Source organism: Cupressus sempervirens, chromosome 4 (genome assembly GCF_028749045.1).
Source record: "Cupressus sempervirens isolate cs-2001-9-10 chromosome 4, ASM2874904v1, whole genome shotgun sequence".
Classification (NCBI taxonomy): domain Eukaryota; kingdom Viridiplantae; phylum Streptophyta; class Pinopsida; order Cupressales; family Cupressaceae; genus Cupressus; species Cupressus sempervirens.
The window spans coordinates 792,275,352-792,289,584 of NC_143121.1; the positions used below are offsets into that span (position 1 = coordinate 792,275,352).

General features: G+C 36.2%; 1 protein-coding gene across 1 annotated transcript in view; it reads left to right on the forward strand.

Moving 5' to 3' along the window:
* Window positions 1-14,233, forward strand: part of LOC149563779 (phototropin-2-like) — a 411,881-nt gene that overhangs the window by 239,638 nt on the left and 158,010 nt on the right. Inside the window, exons 18-19 of the mRNA XM_089826907.1 lie at window positions 13,066-13,172; window positions 13,518-13,643. Coding sequence (XP_089683033.1) covers window positions 13,066-13,172; window positions 13,518-13,643 — 233 coding nt within the window. The remainder of the gene's footprint in view (window positions 1-13,065; window positions 13,173-13,517; window positions 13,644-14,233) is intronic.

The window sequence follows — 14,233 nt, forward strand, 5'->3', positions numbered from 1 at the left end:
CCGTCGGCTTCTCTGTGTTCCTTCGGACATTCATTTCCTCCTTCGGCTTCTCTGTGTTCCTTCGGACATTCATTTCCTTCTTCTTTCTTACCTTTGTCGATCCTTAGCATATTACAACTTGGAAAGAGCTCGTAATCCTCTATCTACCAGTGGTAAAGACCATTTCCTGAATCCAGATCGCCATCTCCTTCCAATCGTAGGACTCCCTCCTGATCGGGTTCCATACTTGTCTCCTCTCATCATCTTCTCCTTCGGAATCCGACGATAGAGCTTCTTCTCCAACCATCTGAGTGTGTAGATCGATGACATACTTCCGGCCTTTACTTTCAGTGATAAAGTATTTTTCTTCCAATCGTGCTTTGCCTTGGCTTGTATCAGCCACCCTCGGTCGAGAATGGCATCATATCCTCTCCGCTTCAATGGGATCATGACAAAGTCCAACAGGAATGACTGTGTTCCAATCATCATTGGTTGTGCTGTCAGGACTCCCAATGGCTTGATTCTATGTTGATCGGCTGTTAGTAGCTGGAATGTAGGCGGCCATAATGTCGGCTGACCCAAATTTTTCCAAGTGTCTTCAGGAAACACATTGACACCGAACCCTCCGTCCACAATTGTTTCCGTCAATACAGTCCCGAGAATTCTCATTTCGACAACTGTCGGATAGCGTCCGGATGAGAGGGCTAACAACATCGAATCTTCTGCACTTGCGCCACTTTCCTTCTCCTTTTTGTCTACTGTACTTGCTCCACTTTCCTGCTTCCTTCCATGCTCTCCTAGTAGCGGGAACGATGTTTGTGAGTGCCGATCGGAGCTGAGGCATAGTGAGCAACAGATCACTTATCCTAACAAGTATCTCGGCTTGCAAAAATTTTCGTACAATGTTTTGTTCTGCGCAGTTCCGTACGGAAGTACTCGACGTGTCCTTCAGGTGTGTTGTTTCTGCCTGTGTTGCTTTCTGGATCTCTACCTATGCTTCTTCCAATCTCTTCTTTTCTTCCGCCGGGTCGGGGTACACTTTCGCTTGCTGCCGTGTGATTGCTAGAACTTCTTCCTCATCCATCCCAACAGTAATCAAGTTTACTCCGGACTTCGGGCACCTAGCATCTTCATGATCACCATGTTCACACCATCTGCATAACAACTTTGGTGTGTTCGCCATGGTACAGTCTCGGGCGAAGTGACCCCACAGATTGCATGCGCGGCATTGAACAATTGGTCGACCATTCGCATCATACTGAATTCGACTCCTTCCGCCTGTATTGTTGTTGTTTTGACCGTGCCGGTTGTTTCTGTATCCGCCCGATGTGGCACCTTCCGTACTGTTGTTCTTGTTCCCTCCTGACGGGGATGCCTCCTGCGTGAGGAACACTTACTGCAGTGTTCTTGTTTTCAGATTGAACGGGCATTCCTTTACTGAGTGTCCCATAATCTGGTAGATCTCGTAAAATTGCTCTTTTGGGCATGATCCCTTCGTATGGCCTTCTTTCTTGCACTCTGTGCACCATAGGTTGTTGCCCTTAGTCTCCTTGTTTATGTTTTTGAACTCCCTCATCATCCAAAGCATGTCCTTCTGAAGAGCACGAACTTTCTTGCTGCTGCCTTTATCGTTGCTGCTATCTTCTCCTGAAGGCTCGTCGTCATCTGAATCGGATGAGCTGGTCTTCTTCTTCTTCTTTGTCTTCTGTTCACTTTCGAGGTTCAATGCCCGATTGTATGCTTCAGTATATGTCGATGGTGACAAGATCTTCATCTTTTTCCGTAGCTTCGGGCGAAGGCCTTCAATGAATCATCTTTTCTAGAGCCCATCTGTCGGCTTATTCTCCATTTTACTGATTAAGTCCTTCAACGTCCTGGCGAAGACCCGTACTGTTTCATTCTTCTTTTGCTTGGTATTGAATATCTCCGCTACAATTTCATTATCGTCGCGCAAAAGTTGAAATTCTGCGATGAACTCCTCCTTAATGTTATCCCAACTGTTTAACTTCTGTGGATCAGTATTAGTAAACCAATCAATCGCAACACCCCGTAGGGTAGCGGAAAATTGTCAGATCCATTCGTTTGTATCTGTTATGCCATTTGTCCTCCAGATCGTTTCACATGTTTTACAATGTCGAACGGGATCAGCTGCTTCCTCATCATCAAATTTAGGCAACTTTTCTTTCGGACCTACCATTATCACTGTATGTTGGGAGTTTTGTTGTGTACCTGCGTTGTCTTGCACTCCTGCGCTGTTTTAAGCACCCGCATTGTTCTGAGCTCCCGCGCTGTTTTGAACACCCGCGCTGTTCTGCACACCCACGCTGTTTTCTACACCCGCGCTGTTTCCGGCTTCCGCGCTATTTTCAACACCCGCGCTGTTTTCGGCTTCTGCGCTATTTTCAACACCCATGCTATTTTCGACTTCCGCGCTATTTTAAACACCCCCGTTGTTTGCAACACTCCCTCTATTTTCAATACCCGCATTGTTTTCAACTTCCGCGCTGTTTGGTGAAAAAGAGGGTTCGTCAACCGAAGCTGTTTGTTCCGAAAGTATATCTCGGACGAAGAGGTCACTCCACGCTCGTGCTCTTTCGGCACTTCGAGCCGTGCGAGTCGATCTTCTTCCGTCAGGATTCTCTTCCCGTGGTGTATGTAGGTTCAGAAACTCCTCCCTTGCTTCTTCCACCAAATCAAGCCGTTGTCGAGTCTCCTTCAACAATCCTTCCGCACTCTTGTTTCCGTCGACAATCTTCTGGAATCTCCTTCGGCGCTCTATCTGCTGAGGCAGAATTAAATTTTCCTATGCAACGTGTATGTCATCTTTTTCCTTCAGCTTACTCTTATCTTTGTTCAACTGATATGGCATTTAATTCATATCCACCTGCCTGCGTACTAGGTCCATCGGGCAACGGCGCCAAATGTTTACCGCATAGGTTAATTAAGAATTGCACACAAATAATGAACACGAACACGAACAGCAGAACTCCTCTTATTATTATTTGCATATGCCAGAACATTACATTATGCTTTCATGATAAGATCTGATGATTACAATGCTTCTCGAAGGGGTTATAAATACTTTCCGAAGAACTTTCCCGAAGGAGTCCGTCGGCCACATACAACATGTCGCTACATAACAAAAATCTTTTCGAATGGACCCGTCGGCTACATAACAAGAACCTTTCTGAAGGAACCCGTCAGCTGATACACAATTTCTACCGACGACAGTTCGTGTGGGGTGTTTTCATCATAAGGAGCAAATCAATATGGAGTTTAATATCCTTCATCAATGAACTAGAGAAGACATCTACTTGCCAACACACAGATGTACACCATATAGAAGATACATGAGCCAGTCATAATAATTAAAGGTCCAAATAATATTAATTAAATTTTAGGACCATTAATTATTTAAATTATTTTATTAAAATTGGGGACATTATAGTTGTCCAATCAACGAGACTCAATAGTTTCTTGTTGCTTCATTATTATACCCAAAGTACAATAGAAATGAACACCATAGTGACACATAATACATGAACATGAACCAAATATGTAAATGCGATATTGTATATTTATTGCAGATTACACAAAATTGGTTTTCAAATGAAGACTACACATATTTGAGGCTCAATGTGAAATATCAAAATGATATCTCCAATGGAAAACTAGGGTAGTTGCTAACCACAAAAACTGCAAGTACAGAATAGGGAGGATCTTCCATCTCTGAAACTGCATACAAACCACTTGCAGCCTTGAAAAATACAGAGAAGACTTCAGATACAATCCATGATGATTTACAATGCCCAACCATCTCCTTATAAATGCATCCAAGAAGTGTCTAGAAAGTTACAATAGGTCATAAGACAACATTATTTTATTAGTTTATTACTATATTATTATATTATAATTTGGCTCCCTAAATTAATTAATTAAAGAAAGAAGTCCTTCTATAATATTATTTAAATTTTGGAACCACTTAGTTAATTTAATTAAGTCACTTTTTTTAACTTGGGGACATTACAAAATAACTTGGACATTTGGGTCCATATTATTCATGGTTAGTCATCTAGATGGTTAAAGGGCACCACAATTCTATCCAAAAGGTTAGCAAGATCAGTTCTTGGTTTGATTTTTGGCATTTAACGGAGTTCAACGACTTAATTTAAGCTTTTAAGGTGAACACTCCATATCAGATCTTCAGAGAATATTTAATGATTTTATTAGTCATTTTGGTCACCATTTGAGATAGTCATACCTTCTAAATATTGGGCTTCTATCCTTGCTTCTGGAGAATGTGTGTCCATACTGATTTATAATAATCTTCAAACCTGACACATTAGTTCAGGCTTTCGTAGTTGTAATTCTATCAGACCTATATTATGTCTGATCTGATATTAATAAAGTGAACTCTCATTAAGAAACTTGATATTTGTATTTTATGTATTTAGTATTTTCATTTCTGCATGTTCTTCATTATTGTGTACCAAAAACAAAATCAGAAATCAGAAATCAGACCTTGCATGTAAAGTGTGTGACAAAATGTCATACATCCAAAACTAAAAAACAATGCAGGATTGGTAAGTGTTCTTACAACCTATTACCAACTACTTTTAGTCATGCATGAACCGTGTTTTAGCAATCAATTAAAAAAATTGTGTTGATCTTTGTGTCTACAGTGATATATATTAATTTAAAACAAGACTTGACAAGAACATTTGAAGCATTTAGATAACATCCTTGGTAATATTAGAACAGCTGGCCCTCTTTGCACAAAATAACCAAATTGTAAGTTTGGGGTTGTAGAGATCTACCGCATGGGCTATGTCATTACCTCTCAAGGTGCTAAATGGATTGACAGAAGATCCGAATCATCTAGGATTGGCCTCCCGCAACATTGACACAACCAAGAGGATTCTTTGGTCTTTGTAGTTATTATGGGAGACTTGCCAAGGGATTTTCACAACTACAGCACCCTTAATTTATATGACAAAGACCTTAATCTTTTGTATTGATAGAAACAACTAAATGAGATTTTGGTCAATTTAAGGTGGTAATGTGTTCATGCCTTGTATGTTGTAGAATACAATGATTCAAGAAAAAGAATTGGAGTTCTCTTAGTGCAAAAGGGACATCCCATCACATTTGAAAGAAAAAAATTAAAGAATTAAAAACATGTTTTATCAATATGACAATGTAACATACCGTTTTTACTAAGCTAAAAGTAAAGAACATATTCTAGTATTATAAGTGAATATCATAACTGAATGACATGACTTAATTTAGAAACAATACATCATACAGAAAAGAAATGAAACTATTTCTGAATTATACAAACTATAAATCCAAGATTAAATTACTACTAAATCCATTTCATATGAAAGAAACTAATTTAACTTCCATAACTGACTTCTACGACTACATTTTAAAAGAAACAAATCAATTTAACCATGTCTACAACTATACATTTCAAGTAATATAAAGGTATGTACAAATAAAAGGTTTACCATTTCATACATGCACTAAAACAACTGATGGGGTGTTGTGCAAGCCTCGACATTTGGCAAACAAGAGAAGCATTGACATAGGCTTAACCTCCCAACCGCAGACCTTAACATATCCACACGCAATCTCTTACGAGAGAGACCCTCCCTACCCCGGGTTAGGCTTGGGACATCACAGTCTTACCATCTTGAGCATACCGGTGTTAGAGTGTCAACTAAGCAGCAGACAAGGCTGGGGAATTGCTCCTAGCTTATGATTTTGACATAGTGTGCATGAAGGAAACAATTATGTACTTGCCAATGCTCTTTCTAGAATGCCTAATCCATACACAACTTCTACCAAATTGTTTTCAATAGAAGGTTAATTTTATGGATGAATATGTTAAAAATCCATTTTCTACTAATATATTTAATGCCAGTGTGAAGGAAGATGGATTTGTAGTAACAAATGATCTTGCTCCTTATTAAAAAATATCTTCTTGGTTTCTAATCTTGACTAAGAAGGAAGTTCTTAAGGATTTTGCTTGACACACTGCTCATATGTCATATGTAATTTTTCATGAATTACAAAAACAATTAGAGAAAGGTTCTCATGAAATGGCTTCAAGTAGGATCTTGATGTTCTCACATTTTCTTATAATCTCACTCTTGCACCTTGTTTTTGCAACTTGTAGCCTTACTCAATGCTTTGATGATGACTTGAAGTGAAAGAGTGTAATATTCTTGTTTTAAGAAAAAATTAACTTTTGAGTATTTAGTATGAATTTTTAGTTTTTTTGTAGGCTACTTGTTGACTTGGGAAGAACTCCAATTTTTTTGGAGAGCTCAAGTTGTGTTTTGTAGAGACATTGGTAATGCCGGTTGTACTCTAAGGTTGTGAGAATTGGTAAAACAACCTATCAGATCTTTTCGGTGGATGATTCGGGGATAATTTATTTGTTAAGTTATCTAACAAATGTTGGTTGAGGAGAAGCAAATCCATAGAAAAACGACGTGGATGAAAGAATGGTACGTAACCTTGCAAAAAGCCCAACACTAATAAGGAAATAAAACATAAATAATTTAGGTATGGCATGTGGATAAGGGAAAGTGATCAAGAAAAAGATAACTATGGATAAGGGAAAGTGATCAAGAAAAAGATAACTATCTTAAAGATTCCAACTCCACATGGGAACATGATGAAAAAAGATTACTTGTAGGTTGCTATTAAGGGTGAGGCTAGATTGTTTGTGGAAAAACCAAGAGTGGGGCCTCATCATCTAAGGTGTGAGACAACTAGATGAATAGTCCAAAAAGAAGTTTAGGAATAAATAACATGTACTTTATGTGGCAAAAGGGTAGTTGAAACTAAATGACACTTTTATCTTTGAATATGGTGCTCACCAAGATATTCATGGTCAATATGGGAACAACTTGAAGTAGGGTTGTCAAAACAAAATTTTTGAGGAAGCAAGGCTTCACAAAACTGCTTGTTTCATGATAAAGGTACATAACCGAACAGCTAACATCAAGAAGAACATGCAGAGAGCTTGTGGGGTGATTCATGGTCCCTTAGACTTCTGATTAAAATCAATTTTTGATCTTTTGGATGCTCTCCAAACTTCTTGGAGGAGACAATTATTTTTAGCAAGTAATACAATTGCTGCAGTTTATCATCGTATGATTTCATTATCGCTGCAAGATATGATGAAAATGGCAAAATTATGTCATTTAGATACTCTATAACTTGGGTAAATGGTTGAGTTATTTGAGTATTTCATTTAAGTTGTCTGATATTGAGAATATTAAAATAATATTGTAATATTCAATTATAATGGTCAATTAAGTGTTAGGATACACTTTGGAAATCTTATTCATTCTTATAGTTGTCATCTTCTTTCTTAGTTGTCAATCCTATCCTTATTGGAAAAATTGTTTGTAACATTTATTTGAGACTTTCCCTCCTTTATTGATATCGAATAGCTTGGTAATCATTCTTTTTGTCATTTCTTTGAGTAATATTGTCTGAAAGCTTGGGTTTTTAAACCCTTAGGATTAATGAATGTGTTTTCATGTTCATAGTAGAGAAATTACCAAAGGAAGATGTGCAGATACATGCAAAGCTTTTTTTGACAAATTTTTCTCAACAACATTCATTGCAAAATCTCATAAATTATTTAGCAAATCATTTAATGGAAATCATGCGGATGTTTCATAGATAAATTGAAACGGTTTTCTGTTAAAATTGTGCTTATATTCTCTTCCAATTGCATCATTCTTTTACAAGTTTTTGGCTCTGATTTCTTTCTCTTTTGGGTCATAATGACGGTTTTGTTGAAGATTTCAACAAGTCTGCTAAGTTCTTTTGGGATATGTGAAGTTTAGCTCTATGATTATTCTTTCACACAAACTGTGCCATCTTTTCTATAAAAAAATCGTCTGATTACATTTGTTGGGAAGCTAATGGGATTCCCATAAAAAGTCTTGACATTTTTTGCATGTGTCATGTTGTCTTGCATTTCGTCACAACAAAATGTAGGTAATAGTACGAAATTTTCTCAACTAGTTTCATATTTCTCTGAGATAGTTCATTATTTAATTGACTAATATTGATTAATCAATCAAATCCAATTCATATAATGATTCCTTTTACTGAAGGCTTTCATCAAGTCTTTTTCTTTTCTCTTTTTATTAAGCCTATACTTAATTTTTGAGGCTTTCAATGCCCTTTTTCTCATTTTTGAGTGTGTTTCTTTATATTTGGTGTTTTGGTTTTGTTCAATCTTTTGTTTTCAATTTTCCCTTCGATTCAGTATATCTTAGGGCTTAATCAGGCTTGGCAGTCAAAAGATATGACAATTTAGGTGCCCAAAAAGTGTTACCTTGAGATGCAATTGCATATTTTAAAATATCATGTTATATTTAATGTTGACATTCACTTTTTGAAAAAAATGTAACATAAATTGATTTTATGTTATGTTTTTAAGTTTATCACTTAAGTGACTATAGAGCCCTTTATGTTATATTTTCATGTTGAGTTGCTTTTTAAAATTTTCACTTAAATGACTTTATTACTATATAGTTTGATTTATCTTTTATTTGCTTTATGTTTTATTTAAATCATATGAGTAGCTCAAATCTTTTCTTTTTTTACTTTATTGCCCAGGATCCTGGTTGACAGTAGTTCAGAGTCAGAGATTGGAGGCACCTTCTGATTTGCAGATTGATATTGATAAGCCCTTGACAAAGATTGAGAGTTTTTATTGACATTACACTATGAGGAGTGCTCATCACTTTTATTTTGACCCACAGGTAGAGGACTTGGTTTCACGTCGGTGTGGGTTGGCTCCAGTTTCATACCATCCACTATGGGATAGGCTAGCACCATCTTTTGCTGATGGGATTGATAGCTGCAAATTAGACCCCTTGCATTATCTAACACCCAGGAAAGTTTGGCAGAGGTTGGAGTTTGTGGTAGTGTTTTAGGTACCTATGGTTGTTACCACCCCTGCAGTGTAGTTGGGTGTGAGTATCAGTTTGATGGGGACTCAAGTGTGGACAGAGTTGGTATTTCAGTTGAGTTGGCTTCCAATGAGTTATTGCCTTCATTAGCACCTAGGGTCAATTTTTAGATGATTCTGATACTGATGTTTGTTATTTGGGTGTTGGCGCTACAGGAGTTTCTTGTAGACAGCATGGATAGTATGTAGTTCTACCCATGGGATCCAGGTGGACTGTGATGGTCATTTTGTTTCAGGATTTCTTGGGGACAAGCAATCTTAGGGAGGGAGGACAGTAATGTCCTCATTTTTAGCAAGTTCCTACAGTTGGCTTGGTTAGTTTACCATTGCGACCCTCATGAGTTGACAATGGGATTTGAGGGTCTTAGTTGTAGGGTTATAGGCTTTTCAACATCCTATGGTATGTTTTGGCTCCATTTGAGGGGCTTACTATTTATAGTAAGTCAAATTGTTGGTTTCGATGAGCTTAGTTGAGTTAAGAGGAGTTGGGCGATGCTCTCAATTTTTATTTCGGGCTTTTGGTTTGGGCTCCAAGAATCTTGGAGGGAGTGTCTATTTATAGTAAGTCACCCCATCAAGTTCATTCATCATCTTTCATCATCAGGATCACTTTGGTGTTGTCAGATTTCAATTCTAATGGTTCTTCAATTGTTTTCGCAAGACAAGTGAATTATTATTATTATTCATCTAAATACATTTAGGTTGTTATTTTTGTTGGTGTTGTTGATTGGTCACCTCAATATCATAGCTCATTGGAACCGGGACAAAAAGTTTTAAATCTTGGGAACAAGAAACAGTGGCCTTGCATGTCAAAATATTAAGTTATAGTGGAAAAGGTCATTTTTTGAGCCAAAAGCAATTAATAAATTATATTAGTGGCACTTAATTATATTTTAATGTTGTGTAGAGGAAGCTTCTTAAGTGGAGTTCTTTTGGGAAACTGGTGCCATCTGGAGATTATAAATATGAGGACATTTGATGAGAAAATCATTTGATTATTTGTTTATCTTTTTGCTTGTTGTCTTTGTGACAATTCTAAGTTTGTGGTTTTGTGCCCTTGCTGAAGTGTAAGGGCTTCTAATTTTTTGATGATTGTTTGAAGTCACTGCTAAGGTATAGTAGTTTCATTGGTTTAATCTCCTTACTATGATTACTTGTGACTGGGAAATTGGGATTATAATTCTGAGAATTCTGAGTTTGGTTGTGCCACAAATTGTGCTAAGGCTCTTTTTGTGAATTGAGCTTGTTGGGAGTGACAAATTCAGCATAATTAATTAAGGGAATCACTTCCCTTATACATAGCAGACGTGGCTGCATTTAGAGCTGGGTGGCATACAAGATTTATTGCTTATTGATCTCCCAAGCCTGTCATTAACCATTTAGGGGACCTTCATTAAATCTGGAAAACTGCGTTAGATTTCCAAGGCACAGCATTGGTCATTTGGGCTGCAAGTTCTATCCAGACAAAGGGGACAAATTATTACTACATTGGCAGCAGTATATAGGCAGATCATGGCCAATTAACGAGGTCACATGCGGCTGCATATTCAGCCTGCGTGAGAATTGGACCAGATTGGAGGTTCGCGTTTGGCATTATAATTCAGAGGATTTCAAGAAATTCAAACTCCATTGGGTAATATATACATTGAATTTTATACCAGGTTCTCCTCCATTTTGTGCTAAAAAATAGTTGATGTTAGTTGTTCTTGTTCCATTTCATGAAGTCTGAAATTAGTAGTGGAATTTTTAGTAGTTGTTATTTGTATGACATGGTTAAAAGAGAGTTATATTTTCAGAATATACTATCTCATAAGGCAATAAGATATATCAGTGTCAAATATTTTTCTATGCAAAATTCTGAAGCTTGTAATGGTGAATAGCTCATTACTCATTCTAGCATTGTGCATTAAAATTAAGACATCGTATATATAGTGATAGCTGAACTGTTCTCCAATTGTTTGAGGAAATGTCAAACTATTAAAAATGAAGAAAATTGATGATTGTTAAGGATATAGCCAGCTGGGGTTGTTACATATGTGTTCCATAAGTATCTAATCTATACTTCGAACACCCGTTCCTCATGAATTTGTCATTGTAACTCAAATCCCTAAATTTTCATGGATCCAATCCCATTGGAAGATGCTTTCATCTTCATGTTGCAGCACACTCTTCAAGACATGTCATCATGTCCAGAAGATAAGCTTTGATCCTCAGGAAGCAGTTATTTATGTGGTCTCCATGTTCCCAATGGATGCTCGAGAACCTGAGTTCGTGTGGAAATGCAGTTTTCCTTAAAAAGAAAAAAAGGAAAGAAAAAGTTGGAGATGATAGGGGGAAAGTTGTTCCAGGTTTACATCCAGACATCATAGGGAAGGTCTTCAAACTATCGGAGACTCCAAAATGTGCCAATCTACAAAGGAGAATTCACGACAACTATCAAACAAAGAAAAGCTTGATCACATCAAGTTTTCAAAATGACAACTAGAAACTCACCAAAGAGAATGCAGTGGCCCAAAATACAAGAATTTTCGATCCCACGATCATCATGGGGTTCAAGGTTTTTGCTTATGGTCTACATGATTGATTCATTCGGAATCAACGATTTCAACATTCTCTTCAAGTGTTTTCCAACTTTGTAGATGTAGAAGATGGATTGCATGTAATCCAATCGCATGTAACTCAAATGCATGTCCTAATGACATGTAATCCGATAATTCTTCTCACCTAGTTTTACCGAGTCAAAGTTGGTTGAGTTGCTCCCTCTTTTTCCTTCACTTTTTTCTCAACTCCTTTGCCTATATAAAGGAGTGCCCTCTCATTGTAAAAATCATCCTTTTATGTATGCAAGAAAGCTTTGCAAACTTGTGCAAGCATAACTTTGATTGTGTAGTACAAATTTGGGAGAAAACTGAATAAAAGAAACAGTTGGATTCGAAGCTTTGACTCTAATTTGTGCCTATTGTCTTTGATTCATATTATTATTGTGTGTTCAATAATAGAACATAGTGAGTTAAGAGGCAATAGAAACCAAAGCTTTGGCTGGGAGCGATTGTAAATGATACATAGATTAGAAGCTTTGACTGTAGCTTGTGTTACCATCTCAAATTCATGAAAAATAGTTAAAATTTCCCTACTTCTGGAAGTCTTTGCACCCCAATGGTAGAGATTTTCATTATAAATTAGATAAACAGGACTTAGAGCCAAACCAATACTCTTTCAATTAGCTTTTGAGTTGGTGTTGGTTTATTGCTATCATTGTTTTCAGCTACTAGATAGACGTGTATTTAGAGATTTCATCTTGCCCATTATTCACTTTGCGTGTATGTGGATTCTTTCTTGAAGGTTAAGAGGAGAGAATGTTGGTAACACCCCTTACGAATCTCTCAACTTCTTGCTTACCTTGAGTTGATCCAAGGAATGGTGAGAAGGGAGAGCCTTCCCTTTAAGGTAGGAGAGACTTTGTCTCATACGTTGTGGCTAGTCATCCTATTTTACAATTGGATTTTCACAAAACTGTTAGTTGCAAAATATCCACCCAACATGTTAAGCATTTTTTATGTTTGTGATAGGACTAAAATGATATTTGATATATTTGTCACAAATTCATGACATTTTTTAGTATGATTTATTATGTTTTGGAAGCCCTAGGATTTCACAATTTTTTTCATAGAAAAATTGTGGTTTTCCAGTATTTTTGTAAAATGTTATACTTGATAAAATAATGTATTTGTATTTGTATACATATTCATTGAAACACATTTAAAATGGGCCAACCTAACAATGGTTTTGCCTAAAAAATTATTAAAAATTCTTTAGACAAACACAAGTTTACAAACTTCAATATTTCACAATTATACTTATGCAAATATTACAAATATATGTAATAACTATACTACAAAAATTATAAAAAAGATATGATAAATACTCACCATCTTGCAAGCATAAAACATTTCAAATGCATTGGTTTAAATTTTGATTTGATATATATCAGATTAAAACTTTAGTCTTTCTTAACACATTTTTTTATCTGCACTAAGTTTAAGTATCTTACTTATCATGGACTTGATTTCTTAATTCAGGTGTTATTTATAGAGATTTAAAACCTGAAAATATTCTGCTTCAAAGAGATGGGCATGTGCTATTGACAGACTTTGACTTGTCCTTTTTAAGTTCTTGTAAACCAAAGGTACGAGGATCAAAATCTAGAGTCTTTAACATGAAACTTTTCTTCAATATGCATTTCTTAATCTCATGATATATTTGGTACTTTTGTTCTTGGAAATGTTTTTTATATCATTGGAAACAAGCTTTTGGATAGTCCAACTGCTTGAATCTTGTTTTCCATTGTGCAAATTGTATAGTTTTCATAATGATAGCCAATGGTCATCAAAGGTAGCTCACAAATAGTACTTGTTTTGAGTGGACAACATTACCAAAACAATTCTCATTCACTTTTATTTTATTCTTTTATGCATGTGTACATATTATTTCTACCATCTCTATAATATATATTATAATCTAAAATGTGCAGCTAATAAAGCATCCAAGGATTCCTAAAAGAGTAAGAAAAGCAAAAAGTCAACCACATCCAGTATTCATTGCAGAACCAACATCGACATCAAATTCTTTTGTAGGTACTGAGGAGTACATAGCACCGGTATGTCTCACTAGTCCATTCCATGTTTCTTGTTTCAATCAGGAGTTACTAAGCAAAGAATGTTTCAATATAAGTGCATCTTTCATAGATAATTAAGTAAACTACCTCATTTAATAATTTTTAACTCATTTTTTGTGTCATCTAGCTAACCTAAGGCCATTGCAAGGTAACATTTTTTCAGTGATATTCATTCCATAAGAAGCCATTTGTTTTCTCTCATCATACTTTCTCTAATGTATGCTTAGCCCTCTATTTTATCTGTTTTTTCATTTAATATTGTAGATCATTTACAAATGTTCTTCTCATATAATAAATCAGTACGAGACCGATACAAGCTTTCATAAGAACTAAGTAGATACAAATTCCTTGCAAGAAAACAAACTAGAAATCACATACTGAAGATCAAGTATCAGAACTTAGAATTCTTTTTCAAATGTCTCTGTGGTGACATGAACTTGGGTCTCCATAATGAGAATTGAATGGTTTAACAAAAGCCATAGATGAAAACTCAGACTCAACTACTACTCACCAAGGTCTAAAAATCATCAACAAAAGATTGGAGGAAACTCAACAACTTGAAAATTGCTTAA